Consider the following 22,405-nt stretch of genomic DNA (forward strand, 5'->3'; position numbering starts at 1 on the left):
ATGAACACAGCTACAAATGACACCAGATTTGTCCCACAGGAATGACTCATGCCTGACTGCATGCACTGGTCAGTGCCTTCCCAGCCATCAGCACAGTCATTGCTGTTGCCCAAGCTGATCCCATGGTGTCCAGGAAAGCCATACAGGCAACAGCACCGAGATCGCCTAAATGTTGTCACTTTCTGTCCTAGTAAAATACAGGTTTACAAAAACCAAAAAATGGAGAAGTGGGATAGTCAGCCCATCTGGCAGCAAGGGTCCTTTCTGCTTGCCTGCTCTGGTCTTACCAGCCTCCAAAAGGACATCCTGGGAAGACTGCAAGGAGCTCTCCACATCCTCTTCCCCTGCAGATGCCCAAAAGGATCCCAACAATTCTCCAAACCACATGCAGCAATCCCACTCCTGCTGAAAAAAACCTTAGTGTTTCCAAACTTTGTGACCTCCCAGAAAGTGTCAGCCCTGAAAGACTTTACTCTGACTGCAAATGTTGCAAATTGTTTCTGTAGCTCTTAAATTCTGAGCAATTATGATGGGGCAAAACACAGATGTAAACACTGCTTTTAAAATATGATTGCTGCTTGAAAGAATTATTGGGATGGGGGGGTAATTGTCTGGAGGATGGCATGATTCAGGACTGCTGACTTCCACTCCTCACTCATTCAAAGTCACCAAGTGAGTCAGTGGAAAAATCATTGAATTCAGCACAGTCAACAGGGTACCAACATTCATATTTAGGTTCCTAAATCAACAGTGTGGAAGATTTCAGCTCCAAGGCTGAAAGGTTTTACAAGTGAGAGTAAGTGAAGGTAGGAGGCTACATTGCAAGCCTGCAGTAAATGCCCTAAACTTTGACACTTCAAATTCCAGTGGTTCTCACCCGAAATAAGTGCTAGCTAAAGGGGTAACAGCACTCAGGGAAGTTTATTCCAATCCAAGCAGACTCAAGGTTCTCTGCAACAGCTGAAGTATCACTCTGCAAAATAAATGTTTCTTTTGAATATAAAACACAGGACAGTCATAGCAGGCAAATCGTTAGTATGCAGGAGCTGCTGCCTTGAAGCTCTGCCACCAAAGGCTAATTAATTCTAGGTAACGATTGCATCACAGGGAAGCGCTATTCTGTGTCTGAGCAGAAGCTCTGTATACAAACAACACAACACACAAACAGAAATCACACCTCTGAGAGAGAGCCTTTTCATTCAGAAAAGTCAGTCAGCTCAAACACGCTACTTACAAGAACCGGCACAGTAACCTGAATATTAGAAAAATAAAATTCAATACTTCGGTGAAAGTAATAGTAAGAGGGTTGTGCAGTGAGTGAGAGAAATCATTAAGAGAATAAATCACTTAGCAGCTTGCAAACTGGCAGGACAGTGAAAGCAGAGATCAAATAAGAGATCTTGCAAATCCACAGGAAATGACTCAAGAAGCTAGATCAAGTAAAACTTCAGCTTCCAAGCCTCAGATACATTTGCTTCTCACCATCGGGGTAAATATGCACACACACAATATAAACACATAAAAATACATCCAGATCACACAGACAAGCTCTCAAGTATTAATCAGACAGTGATTAATATCCAGTCCTCCTCAGAGGTATAACCATTATAATGGCCTTTTAATTACATGATTGTGCCCTGGGTTTTTCACATGGCTATAACTCTCCCCATATTCTGCTTCTGTAGTAACCAACTGCTAAATACCACACTCCCCACTTCAAGCACATCAATGTTCCTGCTAATCACAGAAATTTTTGGCATGAAAGATTTTGAGCATGTTAGAGGTCTGTGCAATCTCAGCATCCTTTGGGAAAAAAAAAAAAAAGACATAGGATGGGTGGAAATGTCAAATCATTACATCTGGTCTTTTATTGTACAGCAGCTGAAGACGTTCCTACCATTTCCTTGCCCCCAACCCCTTACTCCTGCCCTGACACTTCCTTTTGCTGTCAGCTCAGCTTTGCCAAGATGTTTATCATGCCATTCTGCAAGCTGGATCCTTGAATAACTTTCCAAAAGAAAGAGGTATTGGGGGGTATTATTAGCTGGGACCATTTAGCAGATCCAGCAGTGTCACTCCTCAGTGGGGGATGCCTTAACACAGCCGAGGGGGTGACAAACTGTGCTTTGCAACGGAATGGGTGGGAAGGGGGTGGGGGGATAGGCAGCATTGCCACCCAAAAGAGCACCCACAGTCTGCCAAGGGGAGGGCAGCAGGCTTGCACTCTCACACATTATCTGGTGTTATGGCCAAACCTCTAGCAGTGACTGGAGCATTACTATAATATTGTGCCACAAAGCTGCAGATTCTGGTACCACCTCCAAAGGCCCTGTTGCTTCTCCCTGGGGAGAAGACCTCAAAGCTTTCATCAGCTCTTGCCTCCATCTCATTACTAGCAGTCCACAGATTCTCTCCGGGATTCCATTTCTGTTCCTGAAAAGAAAATTTACAGCACTTAGAAACTGAAACCCAGAGGAGCAGAAACACAATTTCCACACCAAAATCTGAAAGCCCCTTTAAGACTAAATACCATAGACTAGACTTGAAAGATAAATCAGTATGTGACTCCCTTAGGAACTGCAGCCATATCGAGACTGAACATCCCTATGCAGAGAGCAGAGATGGCACATCTCCCTACCTGCAGTGGGAAAGGGATGCTGCAGTGGAGGGGCCTGCAAAAGCTGGAGGGCAAGGTGATGTGCTTAGGTGGTACAGACACATTTCTTCTCCCAGGATTGCCTGATCACAGAGGACCTGATGGAGGAAGCAAACCCAAAACTCACAGCTGGTTCCTCAGCTTCATGGGCCAAACTTTCTTTTCCATAGTTGGATCCTGTTACCCCTCCTCTGTGGACCAAGCAAGTCCTGAGGGGGAATCTCATGCTGTAGCTAGGAACACAAGTTGGGAGAGTGTTTACAGTTATGATGCTGTTCATTGCAGCAAAAAACATTTGAACTGACCTACGAGAAAAGCTGTATGATGTTACAAGCATGCTAGCTAGTATGCACCCCACAGCAATTCTGAATGTGGCTCTAAGGGGCGATTTGAGCTCTTGTAGAGGGCAAGGTGGGGTGGGAAGAACGTAAGGGTGGTGAGAAAACAGCACCTGAACCTCGGGATGCACTGCTGTGGGGGCAACATTGGCTCCCCAGGCTTCTTTACTGACCATCTGCCAGACGACTCACTGGGCACACAGCACCACAGTACAGAAACGCTTCCTGTGAGTCTTATCAGCCATGATGAGGAGCTGTGCAGAGCCAGGCTGCCCTGGGCTGGGCCAAACCGAACCAAGCGGAGCCAGGCTGGGCTGAACCCAGCCACCCTGGGAGATGTCAGGTTGAGGTGAGCCAAGATGTCCACAGAAGGCCGACAAAGTTGATGAAGGGTCTGGAGCACAAATCTCATGAGGAGCGGCTGAGGGAGCAGGGGTTGTTTAGCCTGAGAAAAGGAGGCTCAGGGGTAACCTTATCACTCTAGAACTACCTGAAAGAAGGGTGTGGCCAGGTTGGGGTTGGCCTCTTCTCCAAGTCAAGCAGTGACAGGACAAGGGGATACACTATTAAGGTGCGCCAGGAGAGGTTTAGGTCAGACATTAGGTGGAATTTCTTCATAGAATGGGTTATTAGACATTGGAATGGGCTGCCCAGGGAGGTGGTGGAGTCACTGTCCCTGTAGGTGTTTAAGGGAAGACCAGACGTGCAACTCAGTGCCGGGGTCTGACCGACACCGTGGTGTTCGGTCATAGGTTGGACTCGATGATCTCAGAGGTCTTTTCCAACGTAATCGATGTGACTTTGAGCGCGGCCTGGCACGGCTGAGCCAGGTCTTGCTGGGTCCGGCTGCGCAGGGCTGAGCCGGACCGGGTGAGGCTGAACCCGGCGAGCCGAGCCGAGCCGAGCCGAGCCGAGCCGAGCCGGGCCGGGCCGGGCCGGGCCGTATGGCACAAGCCGCAGCTGGGCGGGCCCCGCCGCTCCGGCCCGGCCGAGAGCAGCGCTGGGTGGCGGGCGGGGCGCGGGGGCTGCGGCGCGGGGGGCGGCGCCGGCGGGCGGAGGCGAACGCGGCGGGACCGCACCCCGGGCGCTGCGCTGCGCCGCGCCGCGGGGGCTCGGGGGGCCGGGCCGGGGCGGCGCCACAGCCGGCCGCGTCTCCTCCTTCCCCACCGCCGTCGCTGCGGCTCCCTCCCTCCTCCCGCCCGGGTCCGGCGCTGCCCTGCCCGCTCCCGGCGGCCGCGGCAGCGCCGCCGCTTCCTGCCGGGGCTGCCCGCTCCCTCCCTCCCTGCTCCGCCGCCCCCCGCGGCGCCCCGCCATGGCGTGATCGCGGCCATGGGGCTGGCCCGGCGCCGCCGCCTGCCCCCGGGCGCTGCGCCGCTCCCCCGGGCCCGGACCCCGCGCCGCCGCCGCCGCCGCCGCGCCCCGCCGCGCCCCCGCGGCGCGCTGACCGCCGCCTCTCCTCCTCCTCCTCCGCCCCCGGCCGCCGCCGCCCGGCGACGAGCGCGGCCGTAGTCCCCCCTTCTCCCCCTCCCCCCCCCCCCCCCCGCCGCCGCCCGCGCTCCCGCGCCGTCGGGCCCGGCGCGGCCGCCAGCCCCGGCCCGCCGCGGCGCGGCCTCCCTCGCCATGTGAAGCTCGGGAAGATGCGGAGGCGCAGCCCGGCCGCCCGCGGCGAGGGATGAGCCTAGACGGGGAGAAGATGACCGAGGAAGCCTACCCTGACGAGTGAGCGGGGCCGGGGGCGGCGGGCGGGCGCGGGGGACGGGAGAGGGGGCAGCCTTTGTTGCCCCGGCGGGAACCGGTGAGGGTCGCTCACCCCCCACACCCCGTGCAGGGACGGACAGACGCACCGGCCGCGGGCGGACAGAGGGACGCGGACACGCGCGTTCGTGTGCGCGCCGCCCGCCCGCGCATCCGCCATTTCGCGCTCCCCCCGGGCCGCGCTCATTTGCATACGGCCCTTTCATTCATAAAAACCCCCGGGAGGGCGGCGCGGCCCCGCCGGGGTGCGGAGCCCCGGGGCACCGCGGAGAGGGGGCGCAGCCCCGCGCCGCTGCCGCTCCCCGCCCCGGCCCGGCCGAGGGGCTCGGGGCGCCCGGCGGGGGCGGTCGGAGGCGGAAGCGGCGGCGAGGGGGGAGGTGAGCGGCGTGCGCCCCCACCCCGCAGCCCCGGGCCTGGGGGGGTCGGGACGCCGAGCTGGGGTGGGGGACACACGACGTCGCGGATCCCCGCCCCGGCCGCCGCCGTTTTGTGAATAGGAGGGCGGCCGCCGCCGTCGTCACATGACGCCGCATTCATAAACCCGGTCACCGGCGGCCTCCCCATTCACCATCACCCCCCGCCACCCACCCCCGCTCCGCAGCCCTCCCGCCACCTCCCCACTAAAGAAACCTCCCGAGAGGCCGCACCGTGGCTTTCAAAATGCCCGGCGGTGCCCTTTTCCCTTTTTTAATGCTTTCTTCCCCAAAATAAAACCTAAAGCTATTGCAGCGGAATGGCAGGAAGGGCTCTTTCACGCCGTGCTGGCCCAAGGGCTGTTCCTGGCTATCTCCTTCGGGGTTTTGACAGTCAAGAGGAATGACTCACTGGCGTGCAGGACTGGGTTGGTGCCAAGCGCCATAGGATGTACCGTGCTTTAAAACGACTCCTTGCAGGGCTTATAAAGCAGCGTAAGAACTGTGCAACTTTTTGGCTCGGTCCGAAAAAATCATAATTGGTGGCATGTGCCACGCTTACACCTTCCTCATGGTAAATTTATTTTAGGGCGATTTACTGGAGAAATATGAGTGGTGAAGGAAATGGCTTCTGCCCCCAACGTGCATGTTGAGAGGAATTGTTATTTTGGCAGCTCTTAATGAAGAGACTATAAATACGTGTTTATATGTAGCTTCTGAAATTGTGGTTATTTTGAAGATGGTAAGGTTCTTGCAACAAAAAAAAAATACCCAAAACAAACAAGCAAAAAAAACCAAACCAAAAAAGAAGTGGTTGAGATTCTCACATGCATATTACCATGACCTAACAGGCTGGAAAAACGTGGCCAACTCATTTCCAATAAAAACCTTCTGGTTCTTCATTTGGTTTGGTTGGTTTTTTTTTTTTTGACTTTGTAAATTGCATGAGAGGAAGAGAAGTGGGTCCTTGTCTCTGCATTTGAGAACACGAGGCCAACTGTAACCTAATTCAGTGGACAAAAATCTGGTGCTCACCAGCCTTTATCTTGAGGCAAGATACTGCTCTAAATGTGTTTTCCTGCAGGGCTCAGTGCAGAGGTGAGTGTTGGTGTAAAACAATGAACACTTGGCTCTGATGGTTAGCTGGGGTTTTTTTTTTTCCCTTAATTGTGGGCTGCAGTTTGTTTTGGAGTGAATTCTTCTTCCACGTGCTGCTGCACTGCCATGCTGACAGAGGCTTCAGCTGATGGTTTTCATGTGTGTGGGAGCTATTGGGTCACGCCACAGCTCCTGGGGTCACCTGTCAACCCAGCAACACTGTGCTTTGGTCCCTCGGAGGTGGGGAGGCTGGTGACCACAGGGAGCTGGTACCCAACCTATTCCCAGGCCACTGAGAGCTGTTTTGTTGGGGTCTGGGTGTGTTGACTTTCAGGGTCAGTGATGACTTGTGGTCCTTACATCAGTGCATGTCCCAAGTGGCTCTTCTGGAGGCCGCAGTTGGGCTTGTCAGAGTTTAGTGCAGGCCTTGGCTTTGTAGGGCACGGCGAGGCGTTTTAGGTAAGCCATGGTTTCCTCTGTAAGCTCCTCGCTTCCAGCCTTGCATTGATTGATAGCGTTGCTGAAGCCGGTGACTCATGGGTTGTTTTTTCATTTCAGTGGTGGGTGAAGTGATTTGATTTTTTTTTTCTCCAATATATATGGTGTTAAAAGCAATAAGGACAGGCTCTCCTGATAAGTTTTCTCAAGCTGTCAGAACAATGGTAGTATATCGTGCTATTTGCCCTAGATATCTGGCTTTAATTTGCATAGCTATTCTTGTTTCACTGAGTGCACTGTGAGCAAATGTTAACAGCCAGATTACAAAAAAAGGACCACTGTCAGGATGCCTTTTAAAATAACCCTCTTCAAGTAAATAACAAGGAGTTCTCCTCCCCCCCTCCCTTTTTTTTAACCTTTTTTTTAAAAGTAGTTTCTTGAGAACAGCTCGATTAGACTTTGAGTTTTGAGATAGTTTATAAAACCGAGGAGGGAAACAAATAGGGCTTAGGATGCTGGAAACTCATCGGTCCCTTCAGAACTGCAGCATTTGAGATCGATACTTAGAGGTCAATTTGTCATTGCCAAGCCAGAGCCTCTTTCTGCATCTCAGCCTTTATTTCTGCTTCCCTCCTTCCCCCTCACCCAGCCCGTGCTGCCTCGCACGTTGCAGGGTGGGGGGAGAATGGGGATGCCAGGTAATAAATCAGAGGCGCGAAGCCGCCGTGCTGGGCGTAAGCGGTGAGGGGATTTCGGGCAGCGCTGCCTGCAGCCAGAAGATGGGCGGCTGTGGGGACCCTCTCCGAAACCATCCCGGATGGGCTGCCCGTGGCTTTTCCGCGGGTGAGGAGGAGAGCGGAGCAGAACCCTTAAAGTGATTCGGATATGCCCGGAGGCTGCCGCCTTCTCGTTCCGATGCATGGTTCCAAGAAAGTCACAGGAAGTAATTAAATGGAAAAGGTCAGAGAACGAGGAAGTGCTGGTCCGCAGCCTTGTGCTGCTTGGGATGGAGCCGCGATGCCCGGGCCGAGCTGTGTCCCGGGAGTGTCCCCGCCGCTCCAATGCACGCTTGGTTTATTCCAGCGAGCTGGGAGCGCTCCTGCCAAGTGTTTGCAAGTGGGACTGGTCCCCCGGAGGTTTTTAACGAGCTGGGTTAAGTGGGATATATGTAGGGTTGCTGTGGTGGTGTCCGGGACAGCAAAATGCAGCGTGAGATCACACCGATGCATTTTTCCAGTCTAGGGAAAGAAAATTAGACTTAGCTTGCTCTTGCTAGTTCTTTCGCTGGTCCCAAAATCTCACTTCCCTCCACCGCTGAGCAGACACCAGCGATGTTTGCTCTGAATACTGAGTCTACCAATATTGCAGTTTGCCCTTTGTGCTGAAAAAAATGTTCCCCCCCCTTCATTTTCACTACATTTTTGCCCCATTCTGATGATTTTTCTGTAGATATCAAAGGCAGCTCATTCAGCTAAATTATTTTGCTACAAGTTTCAGCCAGGGAGGAAGGCATGGGACACAATGTGTGTTATGACATTATCGCTCGCAAATAGGACAGGAAATGAAGGATTGCCAAAATATAACTGTTTATTTCTTGGCCTGAAAACATGCCTGTTTAAAATATGACATGTAAGTAGCTGCTTTGTTCGGTCTCTGGGAGAAGTTGTTGTTTATAAGGGAATAATAGAGCTGTCAGATGAAGAAGAGCGGGGAAGAAAGAAGGGATTTACCCTTTCTACTCTTTCTACTTCTGTTTTGGAAATGCCTTGATAGAAGTTGTAGGTGGAAGATGTATGGAGAGGGTGTTTGGTCAGACAACTGGAATGGAGACCTGTGGGAAGAGGGTTGCCACAAGAGGAAGGGAGCTAGATTTTTAATTTCTCAGCACATTAGGCCATGCTATGGCCCAATGCAGCCCATGGATAACCCAGATTCTGCACTGAAAAGGGGAAACCAAACCAACCTGCCTTTGGGCCAGAAAGTGAGGGTTTTTGGTGCAGCTCCCCTCCTTAAGAGTGTGGTGGGACAGTGGTGGTGGGACAGTGTTTGAGCACGGCACAGATGCTGCACTAGCAATGGAATCATCTTTGACCTGTTTTGGCAGCCTGTTTTTTATCTCACTGAGGCACACCCTGGAGCGTGGGTTAAAAGGTAGGTTTTATCTACCTGTTTAATTAAATCCTGAGGCTGCAAACAAAAGTACGCTGTGTGGCAAGGCTCACTCTTAACATGGGCTTGGTTTACTGTTAGCTGGATTTAAACCACAAAATTGTTTCCTGTTGGCCACCAAATTGCAGGGAGACGATGGTAGTTGTCCTCCTTCTTCTGGACCAGGCTGGAAAATAGGAGCTCAGGAATGAGACACAACTTAACTATTGGTTTCAATTCCTCCTTTTTCTTTCTTACATGCTCTGGCATGCTTGAGGAACCGATAAATTCAATTTCCTTCCTTCCAGCAGAATGGATATAGGAACTGCTCACTACAGCAAATTCATTGAAAAATGTGGCTTTTTTGTTTTTCCTTTTTTTTCCCCCCTTTTAACAGCACAAGGTGATCTTTCTTTCAAGAGCTGTGCAGGGGTGGAGAGGGCACAAAGATCAGTGAAACTAAAAGTACAGTTCTGGAGACTGTATTTTTGATATATGCCCTTTTTGCTAAGTGGAGCATTTGATTTTTGGAGGACTTAGGCTTCTAAAGCAGTGTAGAATTTCAAAAAGAAGTAAAATAGAAAAGGTCAGTTGACTAAAAAAAGGCACAAATAGACTGTGGAGTTGATTGACAGGAGATAGGAACTGCAGCAGGTCCCCGTTTCTGTAGACTACCAAATGCAAGCAAGAAGCTCTTGTCACATAAATCCCAGCACTGGAAAGAGAGGTCTGCTCCAAGCCTGGCAGCAAGCAGAGCAGGGCAGCATCTCCCAGCATCTTGCTTGCACTGGCCATTTCTTTCCGCTTTGGCCATAGCTGATGGTTTCCAATGATTCCTTTTTTTTTCTTTTTTTTTTTTGTTTGTTTGTTTGTTTCTTTTTTTTTTCTTTGTTTCTTTTCTTACCTATTGGTTTTCTGCCAAGATCTTCTGAGTTTTCCTTCCTTCCCATTTCTCTACCCACGTCCACCCCCTTTCCTTGTCAAATTTCCTTTAATCATTTATTTTTCTGGTGTTTGCTCAGTACTGTAAACCTGACTCTCTCAAGCTGCAGAGAAATGCAGCTGGGCTGTGCTGGCCGCCTTCTCTCTGCGTCTGACCCTCACCTTGGGTTTTGCATCAGCTCTTGGGGATAAAGGCTGGGTGTGCCCATGTGGTTTCTCAGGATTTGGTTCCTTGCAAGGCAAGGAGAACCATCTGCTGGCCCCCACTGCTGGATGAGTGGAGGGCACAGGGCTGCAGGATGGCGCTGGGGTGAGGGGCAAGCCCTGCTGATGCAGTAAGAGTAGCAAAGCAATGCCCTAATACTGCACTTCTGCCCACCAGCACAGCAGTTTGGGGAGGTTTATCACCATCAGTCTTGGTACCCGCAAATGCTCCCAAGCTCATTTTTCTGCTCCCCCTTGATGTCAGACAAATGTTGCGTGGGCAGGTGGACATCACCTCAAAGTCCAGGAGGCTGTCTTCACTCCATCTCCTTTTCTGTCTGCATTTCCTTTCCCCCACACTCTTGAGGGTATTCTTTTGCCTCTTGCCTGTTTTATATCTATTCCTTCACGTGTCACACTTGTCTGGAAGTAGGAATTCCACTGTCACCACGACTCATGCTGCAGCCAAGCCCTCGTGGCAGTATTTTCTCCTCACATCAGGGGAAGGTGATCACTATAACATGAACCCAATGTAGCAAAACACTGTCTACCCCATGCAGTAGAAGTAGATGCTTCACCTTAAAGTAAGGTGTTTTATCAAAAGCACTATTACAAAGTCTGCTTTCAAGGCTGTTGGAGACCTTTCTGCCAACAGCCAGCAGGTTCTACCTGTTGCAGTAGGTCTACAGTGAGATTTAACCCAAATTACTGTTTTTGTCTCCAGCCTGCTTGTTCTTACAGTCTTTGAATAACTTTATTCTTTGACTTTCTTTGCTTGCAGCTTGCACTTCAAGGACTATGTTTTGGGGGTTTGTTTGTGTTCCCCCCCCCGCTTCTTTGTTCTCAACTCCTACGTATATAATCAGAGGAGAGATCTTGAGTCTATCAGCTGAGTATTGCTGATGGCTATTCCAGCTAGGAAGGAAACTTCTTACTGGCAGGCGTGGGGAGGAGGGTTTACGGGACTTTCTAACAACAGAGTTGATTTCCCCATCTGTGGTGTGTTCAAAAGTGAGATTGCAGAGTTGCCCGAAGTGCTTGGACTTGGACAGCAGTGCCTGGCGAGGAGAAAAGCGTTTCATGACCTGAAGACTGCAGTGGTGATGGAGCTTGTTCCTTGCTAGGTAGAGCTTTTTGTCTGAGGTACTACAGAAATGAGGCAAAATGCAAGCCAGAAATAACATCTTCAGTGAACTACCCGAAGAATAAATGGGCTTTTGAAAGTAACATTAGGGCTCATTACCTGTGTACATCTCTCCTTAGGAACAAAAATGTTTGTCTCCTGTTGAGAGTAACCATTTCCCCCTGTTTTTAAGTAGGAAGGTTGAGTTGGTCACTGTTCCACCTCTGCTGCTGCTCTTTGCCAGTCTGGCACTGATGGTGCTGGGAGATGTGTTGTAAAACCTGATAGCGTCTTTTGATCCTGTGTATGGGAAACACATCTCCCAGCTTGTAAGGACCTGTGCTGCTGTGCAAGGACAGGAGCATGTTCTGCACATGCACTCAAGTCCCAAGGAGGTCTGGAAACACTTAGGTTGTTGGTTTTTTTAACTGCATTATACATACATCCTGTTTGGATAGTCCCATTACTTCTTTTCTTTCTAGCTAAAAGTGGCAGCTTCCCTCCTGTACGTTAAAATGTAGAGCATTGCTTGCCTGTTTGAGTAGTTGAGAGCAAGATTAGTTTCCACTGCAGTATTTGAAATACACTGAAGGCATTTGTACAGCAGTCAGTTTCAAAACGCTGTGGGAAATCACAAAGCTTCTTCCCTAAACACTGGAGCCTTTTGCAGCACCACAATTTGCCTACCAGCTCCTTCCGGGTCCTCCCCTCACCTAGAGAAAAACAACATTTCTTAAATGATGTGGTTTTGTAGGAATTAAGTCCATGTTTAGGATTAGTTGATGCCACTAGCAGCAATTAGTATCTGAGCTAAAGCATACCTGTGTAATTTACTTTTTTTGTTCAAGTCTCTAGACTATTTATGCTTTTTATTTATTTATTAATTCCCATACTGGTGGTGGAAAGCATTTTTCTGGGGGACAGACATGAGGTGAAAGAAGGGTCTCCCACAACCTTGTGTATATCTGGTTTCCTCCCTTTTAAATATTGGCAGCACTTGCTTTTCTGCAGCTGTAATGACTCCCCTAACCCATAGCACCTTGAGCAGGTCCCTGTTTTGAGGGGGATGCTGCCCAAAAAGATAACCATCATGTTCACCCCCCTGGCTAAAAGCAGGGAGCTCAGCTTACCTCTGCTCACTGCATTTCTTTGCTGACATGTCCAAACACTCCCACCTGGGCTTCCAAGTGCTTGGAAGGCATGCTGGCTGTTTACCTGGTTTTACGAGTGGAAAGGTATGCCCTGGAGCTGAGAGAAGGTTACTAACTAATGATTCAAGTTGCAGCATAGAGGGAAGCGTGTGCCTTGCCTCAAGTTGGGACAGAACGAGGCGAGGGGCGGGTGAATAGCTGGGATCATGCCTTGGTAGCGATCGGCGTTCTGGGCGGCTCGTCACCGCATCCATCCTTGTAAAACCTTGAGGGCTGTGAAGGGGAAAAGTGTCCAGGTTTTAATACTGGAGAGCTGCTTCTTTTGTTTTCCAGTGATCCAAGGGATGCCATAAAAGAGCTGCTGGAAGGCATCAGCAGACCTGGCGAGTACAGTCAGCTGCTGCTGCGGGCATCTGGCTCTGGGGTTGCAGTTATTTACAAACTGTCTCGTTCTTAAAAATTATTAGAGATCTGAACGTATTACCTGGGTTAATTTAAAGCATGCTTGGAGGTTTTTAGATGTGTAGCTTAGTTTTTGTTCAATTACTCACTTTTGTTTCATATATTTGTGCGATAACTGTGACACTTGGATCTTTGCACCTCTCCGTCATTCTTCTGTACTGTGTAGGTGAGGGTTTGAGGTCAGAAGTCCAGTGGTTCAGTGGGATGATGAATGCCTAATTTTGCGTGATGCCCCATGCAGTGGGTCTTGATGAAGTTGACAAGCTGAGAAATTCACCCTCCTCTGCTGCCAGGTTGGCTGTGGAAGAGCTGCAAGGGAGAGCACATTGCTGAAAGTGGGAGCCAAACCTAGACCTGCCTTCTCCAGTTTTCTTCACAATTTCAACAACCTTACATGCCACCTTACATGATCATATTTCCTAAAACCCAAGGTGCCTGATTCCTTAGTGCTGATTTCTTTTTAAAATCTTTATTTTCATATTTTACGTTGTATTAAAAGCCCTGCTTGCCTTGGTGGCAATGGAGGGCCGGCGTCCAGGAGGCCCTGTTAGACTTCAGAGTAAATCTCTGTATTTCAAGAGCTTGGTATGCTCCATGTATTTAAAGTGTGTGTGTTTATAAATTACAGAAAAGCCACTGATACTTCAGTGGTGTGCTTTTTTATTTTAAATACTGGTGAAATTACAGCAAAAACTTTATCACTAGAGATTTATAACGCTGCCAATGTAATTCATCTGTGACTGAAACTTGGCATGGGAGGTGTTAAGCTGGTTGCAACCCATCATTGCTTTATATGTTGTTACTGTATGTATGCAGTTTGGTGGCTGTAAATATGAAAAGGGTTAGGAAATGGTATAGAGTTTTATAAAATAGTAATTCTGATACTTGAATTGCTTGAATGACCTTGTGTTTCTAAAAAGGCACCTGGTGTTTAGCTGGACTAGGAGGAAAACAAGAGTGCAGAGCTTGTGTTCTGTGTTTAAAAGCAAGAATAAAAGGCTGCAGTACAATTAAGCCATTAGAGCTGCTTAAGAGAAAAATTTCCTTCTTTCTTTTCTGTGCAAGTATTTGGCATTTTGGTATAGTAATACTTCATGAGTGTATTGAATGGCTGGAAAATTACTAAGCAGTGCTGGAGATGAGCTTCCGCTTGTTATCTGAAGGAAGTGAAATGTAGAGTTAACCAGATTGGTTAAAAACAATAAATAAAACGGAAAAATTTAAGGGTATTGATAGGAGAGGGGCAGGCTGGTGTGGAGAGGGAGCTGGAGGCGCACAAGAGAGCGTGATCTCACAAATGCAGTCAGGAAGTTCTAGAAATACCCTTTATAAACACTACAGGAAGAACCTTAAAGCCCAAATAAACCATTTCCCCTTGTGCCTATGTATACATAAACTCCACTGGTTTGGAAGATCTTATCAGGTCAGTGATGTGCCTTTTTACAGTAGTTCCTAAAACAAGTTACATGATAAATATCAACTTTTTTTTTTTTTAGCTGTTTATCAGGTTTGTTTGTGCTTTTATCAATTATCAAAGTCTGCGTCTCTCTCCCCCTTACCCAGAAGTCCTAAACCTTCCCAGGTCAGTCTGCCTGGATAAGTGACCATTTTTGGTTAATATCCTTACAGACTCAGAGTTGTGCGGATGGGCAGCGTCAGGAGGAAGGTTGAGGGATTTTATCTGTTCGACTTGATGTGTAATGGGGGAGGATGATCTTCCCCCACCTCAAAGTTATGATTATAGGAATGTGGTATGTGTAGAAACGGTTAGCAGACAGCAGATACAGGGGAGACAGAAATAGGCTTATTTTGATGCCTTGGATTGAACTGCAAAAGAGTTTGTTGATCCTGGGATTGCCGTGGCCATCTCGCATGATGCTGGGCTGGATGATGTTAAAATATGTGTGCTTGCCTTACTCCGATGTTTTTACCCAGCTTCTCTCCTGTGCTTGCCCATTAAAAATCTTCTTGCTTCTCTCCCAGGCTTATTACTGGGTCCTAGGAATAATTGTGTGCCCAGAGGCCAGGATCAGGATCTAGCCAGGGTCTCCCAGTGTTTGGGTGTGGAGATAGCAGTTGGTGTGCCGGTGACCTCAGCTGTGCTGATCCTCCCCCAGTGAGTAGCTGAGTAGCCCTTTAAAATCACAGCCTATGAATGAAAAGAATTACAGCTTAACAAAGTCTGCCACCAACCATTCATTTGGTTTGGTTCTGCATGCGTGCCTTTAAAAAAGAGTCCTGAAATAAATTTCCAGTGCATGCAGAAAAGCCCCCTCTTCATTCCAAATCCCCATAAGCAGCAAGAGCAACTGTTCCCTAGAGTTAGCAGCCACATGGACTATTTTAGAAATGGTCCTGAAGATCCATAAATTAAAACACAAAAAGCCCCCATCTGAGGCATTTTTAGCTTGGTTTGACTATGGAGCACTGAAATTCTGCAGTGCTTAGTGCTTCTACATCCGTGTACTCTATATTTTCTAGTTAGGAGAGCTCTGGGTGAACTGTAGACTGGGTTAATTTGTTGATAAAATTTGCTGTTCTGCCCAAAAGTTATTAAATAATACATCTAGCAGCTTTGTTGCTGGTTGGGATGTTTTGGTGGTTTGTTTTTTTTTTTCTCCTTCCCTTTGCTATATCCCTAAGGAAGCGTGGGCTACCTTTATCAGAGTATTGCTGGAATAGCTTCCCCAACCTTTCATAAGGTCAAATAAAAAAACAAACAGCCCTTCTTAAGGGAAGGAAGGGATGAGGAAAGAAGGGTGTTTGTGTACACTTTCCCATTCATGTTTTAAAGAGAAAATATATAAACTTCTGGAGCCAGTGCCGTGTATCTCGTGTGATTATAGGAGTTGAGAGTTGGAAGCTTAATTTGCTTCCTCAGTGCTGACTTAAACAAAACCAAAGGGGAATAGCAGTGAGCAGGAGAGCACTTTGCTGCTTTGGGTTTGCCTCTCTTGGCCAAATGCACTCCATGTTCTGCAGTGATTGAAGCAATAAAATCACAGGGTGCTTTTGCTAATCCCTTCTCTTTGGATTGTGAGTGCAGCTAAGGTTTCTGTGTTGATTTGGGGTAAGGTGATAGAGAGGAGAAAATATGTCCTTTGTTCCAGCACTTGAATGTTGAGATTTTAAAAGGCATACCTTTTGTGCAAATTTCATATAAAGAAAAAAAAAGCAATTAAATATTATTAGACTGTTTTCCTCTTTTGCTTGCTCTTTGCTGCAGGAATGGGAGGAATATTTTCTAAGGAGACCAGGTTTTGTGGTTCTGCATGAGTTTAGTACCCTCCTGAACATTGTCAACTGCAAGTTGTGCTTGCCTGTACATATTTTAAGAAGGAAAAAGTTGCTCTGATTTCTGTGCTTGGGGTACGAATGGTAGAGGTGGGACTGAAAATGAGCATTCCTGGTTGGACATTCTTCAGATGATCTTCACTTTGGGTCACACACAGTGAGCCCTGGCTATACCTGCTCATAGTGTGGGTGTTTAAAACAGCCAGGTGCTGCCTTTGTCCAGTATTAAAGAAACCCCTGCCCTTACAGGGGTAAGCAAGGGTTGGAAAACCCAACTGCTTTGCAAGAGGCATCTGGCTCTGTCATCTCTGACCAGTTGTCTATGGAACAGTTAGAGGCAATACGTAGCATAAGCTTTTCGTTGTGATTAATGCTGTAAAGAACTCACTAATGGGCTCCAGAGATCTAGCTGAAAGCCGCTGCTGGTGGTTGCAGAGAAGATGCCCGTGTTTGGAAGAGGTTGTCTCTTGAAATGGTCAGCATTAACTCTCCTTCAGTTGAGAACTGAGCATCAAAGACAGATCTTTCACATCCTCTCTTATCTTAATATGAGAGTGACTCTCCAAATCTTAGCATGCGTTAAAAAATACTTGGTAAATAGCTACTGATGTTACTTCTGAGTGTGGTTAGCACTGGATTTATTTTACAGTGGATGTTGAAGTAAACATCCCCGTGTGTAATGAGAGCAGTGGGGAGAAGAGGCAAGAATGGAATGGCAGAGAATTTAATCTTAATTAGTGATGGGTCAGCAGAAAAAGCACTATTTTTTTTGTACTAATTAATTTCATATCATGGTTTTATTAACTGCCGTGATGTGAATTTGGGCCAGCTGGGTCACCCTTTGCTACAGAGGGCACAAGGAGGTGGTGACTATTTTTCTTAGACCAGTAGAGGTGAATCTTCATTGTGTCTGCAGGTGGTGTCTTCCAGTGTTAGATGGTGAGAATCTTTGTTAGCTTATTGTTGAGTGGTGCATTCCTTACCAGATACAAAGCACCTGGCTATTTTCTTACCTGTTAAGCCTTATCATGTTTTATGTTCTGCATTCTGCGCTCTTTTAAGTTCTTGTTTCCTTAGGTGGATGGAATAAATGTTGAACCCCTTTCCTCGACTTCTGCCAGGAAGAAACTTGTGCTGCTCCCTAAACTTCTGAGTAAAGCCAGCTCCTCAGGACAGAAAAGGGAAACTCCTTGAGAGCACTCTCCAGCATCGAAATGCCCCACATAAAAGCACGTTTGTACATTTTGTTACACGAAGGAATTCCTGGCCTTACCCAGCCCTAAGTAAATAGCCAGGGAGAGGCAGCTGAAGCATGACGGGTGGCGGTGGTTGGAGAGCAGGGCCATGCGGCGTGGAAGTCCGCGGTGCAAAGCAAACAATGCAGGGACCCGTGCTGTGTTCTACAGAAATGGTGGTGGTGGTGGTAGGAGAAAACTGTCCATTGCCTAAACCTCTCCTCAAGATCCCATGCAGCAAGTACAGAAAATGCTGAGAAGTTTCTTGAAATTTTTTTTTTTAAATCATAGGTAAATTTTCCTGTTTCAAGACACTTGAAAATTACAAGTATTCACTGATGAAAGAAGTAACCCCTTTGGGGTGTTTTGCTGATTTGATGTTTAGCTTGAAATTCTGGACAGCAAAAAACTTGGAAAGTTTATCTTTTTTTCAAAGTTGCATTATTTAAGGTCCAGGGAAGTCCTATCTGTAAATTGCCAGAGCTGTCCTTAGAGCTCCCTAGGTTAGTGAGGTGGCAGAAAACCAAGGAGGGTTTTCCTTGGATGGCTTCAATGGGATTGCCCTTGGTTGAGCACCTGTTTCAGGCATCTCTTGCTGTATAATTCATAAAGGGGATTTAGAAACTCCTTTGACACCAGAGGGAAGGCTTTGAAACCCAGGAAGAAACATATGACTGGAGAGAGGGCGAAGTGTGGCTTGTTGGAAGGTTCCAGGGAAACATGAATGAGTTTCTTCAGTTAATTGGATAAAGACAAATTGAAAGGTTTGTTCTTGTTTACAGCTTGTATATGTTCTTGCTATTTTATATTTAACTTATTCTGAAAACTAAACCTTAAATAAGGAAATGGCTAAAAGGCTAAAATCCAGTCTCTGTATATTCATTTTATTTTGGAACATTTTAAATATAGGAGCTTCTTCTGCAGCACTGTAGCTTTGTCATGCATGAGCTAATTAAGATGTTAAATATACTAACCTCTTCTGTGCTTAAAAAAGATCCTTGCTTCTGTATGTGATGACTTCCCCTCTGCAGGATAAGCCTTAGTTTTGTCAGGAGTGCCTTGTTGGCAGCTCCAAGGCTTGTGCAGGCTGTGTCCCCACGTTGCATAGCACAGCACTCTTGGCTTGTGTTGTCCATGGCTGTACCTCTAGTTTTGTGAACACTTCTTGACATTCAGTGCTGCTCTGCCTTATGGGTCATGCATATACTAGTCAGCTCATGTCATGAAACAGAGTGGATTTTTGTTTTATTTTTGTTTCTTCAGCTAGGCAGTGTGCTGACTCTGTTCTTCCTTTTGGCTAAAATTAAACCTTCTCCCCACCCCACGCTGCTCTCCCACCCTTGGACTTCCATTACACAAGGCATGAGAGACATGCAGAGCAGACCATAGGTTGGCATGAAGTTTCAATTAACTATTAAGTTTTTTAGCTAGGGATGTGATCTAATTAAGCTTGAAGAGCATGCTTGCCCCAGGTGAATAGAAAGCCTGCCCAAACAAGTGTTGTGGCGCTGAGCAAAAATTACTCCCTATCAAAGGAGAAGCTTAATTTTATCCCTACAAATCTAAACAGGATGTAGCACCTTCAGCAGCCCATGGATGCAGGTTAAAGTTAATAAAGCCAGCTATTTGGAGATGGTGTGAGCATCTCTGGGCTCATCAGAGCCATCTGGGCCTATTCCACAGCAGCATTTCAGGAGAGCAAACGAGGTGCCTCTTGGAGCTTGCAGTGCCACATGCTTGGCAGAGGGTCGTGAGGAAGCCCCAGGTGCTATCCAGGAGTGGGATTTTTGCAATAGTGCCTGTGCCATCCTCCATACTGGCAACAGCTGGTATTCTAGGCATGACAGGTATCTGGGGTCCCTGGCACCAGAGCTCAGCCTTCCCCATCACTACCTTGGCAGGACTTTGTTCCCCATGACTTGGTTGGCAGGACAGCCCAGAGTCTGTAAGTGCCATGAAGATTTTTGAAGCTGCTTGAATTTTATTGCTGTTGTGATTTTTGTTTCTGATGTCATTGGTGTGCCAGGTACTGGTGGACCTCAAACACTGGTTGATTTAATGGATAAGGCAGAAATGCCCCATGCAGCCAGGAGTGTGCAAAGCGAAGAAGCCATGAGATGTCCCAGAACAAACAATGCTTTCAGCATCATCTGGCTTACAACTGTCCTGGGCCCTGTGTCCTGTCACCAGAGCTGCCAGAGCTCAGAAGCTGGATGAGGCACCCCTCATTTTATTGTGCTTTGCTATTACTTCATACTATTTTTATATGCTTTGAAGAAAAGGACTTGAAAAGAGCCAGTCCATGACTTCTGAAAGTGTCTCTTGGGTATTGGCAGACAGTGGAGCAAAGCACTGTTGTATTTTGCTAGTTGGCTCTCTCCTGATGATCTGCCTCAATGGCAGGAGCCAGAGTTCGGTACTTCTGTGGAAACATTGCACAGGGGTTTTTGGTGGCTCATTCCTTCATCTGGAGCAAAGAATGGGTGAAGTCAGAATATCTGGGTGTCATTTCAGAGTTGAAATGACTTTTCTGGGTGACACATCAGGGTGCAAAGCGCAGGAAGCCTTGGCAAGCGCTGTATATGGGTGCAGCTCCTTAACACCACCTCAAGTAGTTAATTAGCCAGAGAGCATGAACCTTGACAGTGCTCCCGACAGTGATTTCCTAGAAGCTGGCGCTTGTGGGCTCTGTCTGTTGTTGTTGTTATTACAATTTCTGCTTGTAACTGATGTGAGTTGTTTAATTACCAATACCAGTACTTGACAGGAAGAGCTACGACGTGGTGTAGAACATTTGGTCCCATAAAACCCTGGTACACGAGCACACGTGTGGCAAACAAACCCAAAAGGTAGCAAAGGTAACAACTGGTCTATTGAATTTGCTGCAGCTCAGCAGGATTTGAATGTGGAAAGGGAATGTGAATTGGCAAAAGGCAGGTGCCCACTGATGACCATACTGTTACAGGCAGTCACTGTCCTGCTTGATACAAAACCAGAAGGCGTGTGGCTTGGTGTAGTGTGTGTCAGACAAATAGCAACTGCTTAATATTTGATCCAGTATATAGATACTTATATATTTGTATGCAATAACCATACAAATAACATCTGCATCATTGTTGCAGTTGTGATAGAGGTCAAATCCAAGTGGAAAGCGGGGCTGATGGTATTGATGGTATTTTTAATGTAGATCATTTCCCACCTGATAGTTAACTAACATCCACTAACTAACATGGAAATTTAATTGTATTTCCTAAACAGTGAGTGCCCTCGTTCAAAGGGATGACTTTCAGTGGACAAAAATAATTCAGCTATAAATGGTACTGAAGAGTGAAGGGATGAGGACATATTAGGAGCATAAATATTTAAACCTTTTTTTCAGGTTAAGTTAAACTTATTTTCTGCATTGATGGCTTTCGGTGCTCTGGGAATTCTGCAGACAGATTTGAATTCTGCTCTTAGGTTGGCATTGAGTACACGTGCATAGCATTGGTTCCAATGGGAATTATATAAATTTCTTGCAGGCTTGTGCAAGAAGAAGGTGGAGAAGCTGCTTGAAAAAGATCCTAAGTGAAGACAGATTGATGTGGGGTCCCTGTCTCCTACTCTCCCCACCTCCTTTAGTAGCAGAAGACCCCTGGACAGTGCTGTGCCTCAGCCTGACTCACTTAAGGAAGATCAGTTATGTATGATATAACAGGAGTCTGAGGGCTCCTTGTGGTGCTGCCATGAGCAAGCACAAGATGTTTCTGAGAGAAGTAAAGTTGGTGCCTCCAGACAAAGTGATGGGGTCTGTTCAGCTTTGGTGACTTGTGATGGTCTGAAAATAGTTGCGCCAGCAGGTTGGTGCAGAAGTGGTGGTTGGCCTCAGCGTGTCCCAGCTGCATCCTTGTCATTCACAGCAGTGTTGGTTTTATTTTCATTTGAACAAAAACTTAAGGCAGGAAAGTCCAGAACAGCTTTTCTGTTTGTGGCAAAGCCCTTCATTTCCAACAAGTGCTACCTTAATATTGTTACAGTAAATGCACCAAAACACATATCTGGAGGGAACGCCTAGTCCTGTGGCTGTGGGGGAAATGCAACAGCAAAATAACTTGATTTATTGGTGTCAGCTACAGAGTATTGTCCATGCATCAATTCATAATGGCTTTAGATGAGGTGAGAGCCGAGCAATGGTGTTGGTTAGGGAAACAGCAGATCTGTAATGTGCAGGATGGCCTCCCCATCTGACAGCTCTGGGGACCTGGGTGAGGAAACTCACTGCAGCTGCTTTTGTATAGAGAATAGTGTGACCTGCAGATGGAGGTTTTTGCTGGTATCTTAAGCTTCAGAAAAACAAATATTCCCTCAAAATAACATTATAAAAATAAACTTCCACTTCTTCCTGTTTTTATAGTTTGCTTGTTTCCTCAGTGTCATGGTTTTGTCTCCAGTACTGTAGATCATTAATCTTCAGAGGATCAGGACCTTCATAGAAGTATTTCCTGTACATGTTTATCTGTCTTTTTAACAAATTAGTATCTGCTTGTTGTCCTCTGAATTTTCATGCAAATAATAGGAAATGCTCTCCTCAGTAATAAGGCTTTTTTCTAGAAAAAGATATCTAGATGAATCACTGCCAGGGGTTAAAAGTACCTTTTTTATTATTTTATTGATGGCATCCTTTAGGACATCTCCAAGTAGCACCAAATTCCAGAAGTCACTGTGTTAGTTTTGGTGAAGCATTGTTTCAGCTAAACTTCATTTACTTGGTTGTGAGTGCATCTGGAAGACTCCTGTCCAAGTGTTAGCTGGAATTCCAGAAGAGGGATGCTGCTACATCCTAGGCTTTCTCTTGAGACAGCCACAGATTTCCACCTAATCCTTTAGCAAGGTGAGTGTTGGCCATTAGTCAACAGGGAAGTGCCTGTTTTCCACATCCACATGCTGCATTGCCTTGTTATAATGGGATGGAGACAATCTTAGCTGCTACCCTACTAACTTTTGTTACTTTTAGCTAATCCCAACACAGTTTGTAAATACATGCATTAAATGTGTAAATATATTCCTCCTAAAACGTTGTGTGTGTGTGTGTTGGATGGGGACTTAACTCCCATATCCTCCCTGGATTCATTGCAGCCCAAGCACATCTGGACAGGGTGAAGACAGGAG

At 47.1% G+C, this 22,405-nt stretch overlaps 1 protein-coding gene and 1 long non-coding RNA gene across 2 annotated transcripts in view; one reads left to right on the forward strand and one right to left on the reverse strand.

Annotated features, from left to right (window-relative positions):
- Window positions 1-1,662: 1,662 nt before the first annotated feature.
- Window positions 1,663-5,018, reverse strand: LOC138107628 (uncharacterized). The gene is made up of 3 exons (XR_011149648.1): window positions 4,706-5,018; window positions 2,639-2,754; window positions 1,663-2,433 (listed from the first exon to the last, which is right to left on the reverse strand). It is a non-coding gene; the product is annotated as an uncharacterized lncRNA (long non-coding RNA).
- Window positions 4,556-22,405, forward strand: part of SPRED2 (sprouty related EVH1 domain containing 2) — a 59,912-nt gene continuing 42,062 nt past the window's right edge. The window contains exon 1 of the mRNA XM_069009072.1: window positions 4,556-4,713. Coding sequence (XP_068865173.1) covers window positions 4,667-4,713 — 47 coding nt within the window. The 5' untranslated portion in view covers window positions 4,556-4,666. The remainder of the gene's footprint in view (window positions 4,714-22,405) is intronic.

The sequence above is a fragment of the Aphelocoma coerulescens genome, chromosome 3 (assembly GCF_041296385.1).
Source record: "Aphelocoma coerulescens isolate FSJ_1873_10779 chromosome 3, UR_Acoe_1.0, whole genome shotgun sequence".
Taxonomy (NCBI): Eukaryota; Metazoa; Chordata; class Aves; order Passeriformes; family Corvidae; genus Aphelocoma; species Aphelocoma coerulescens.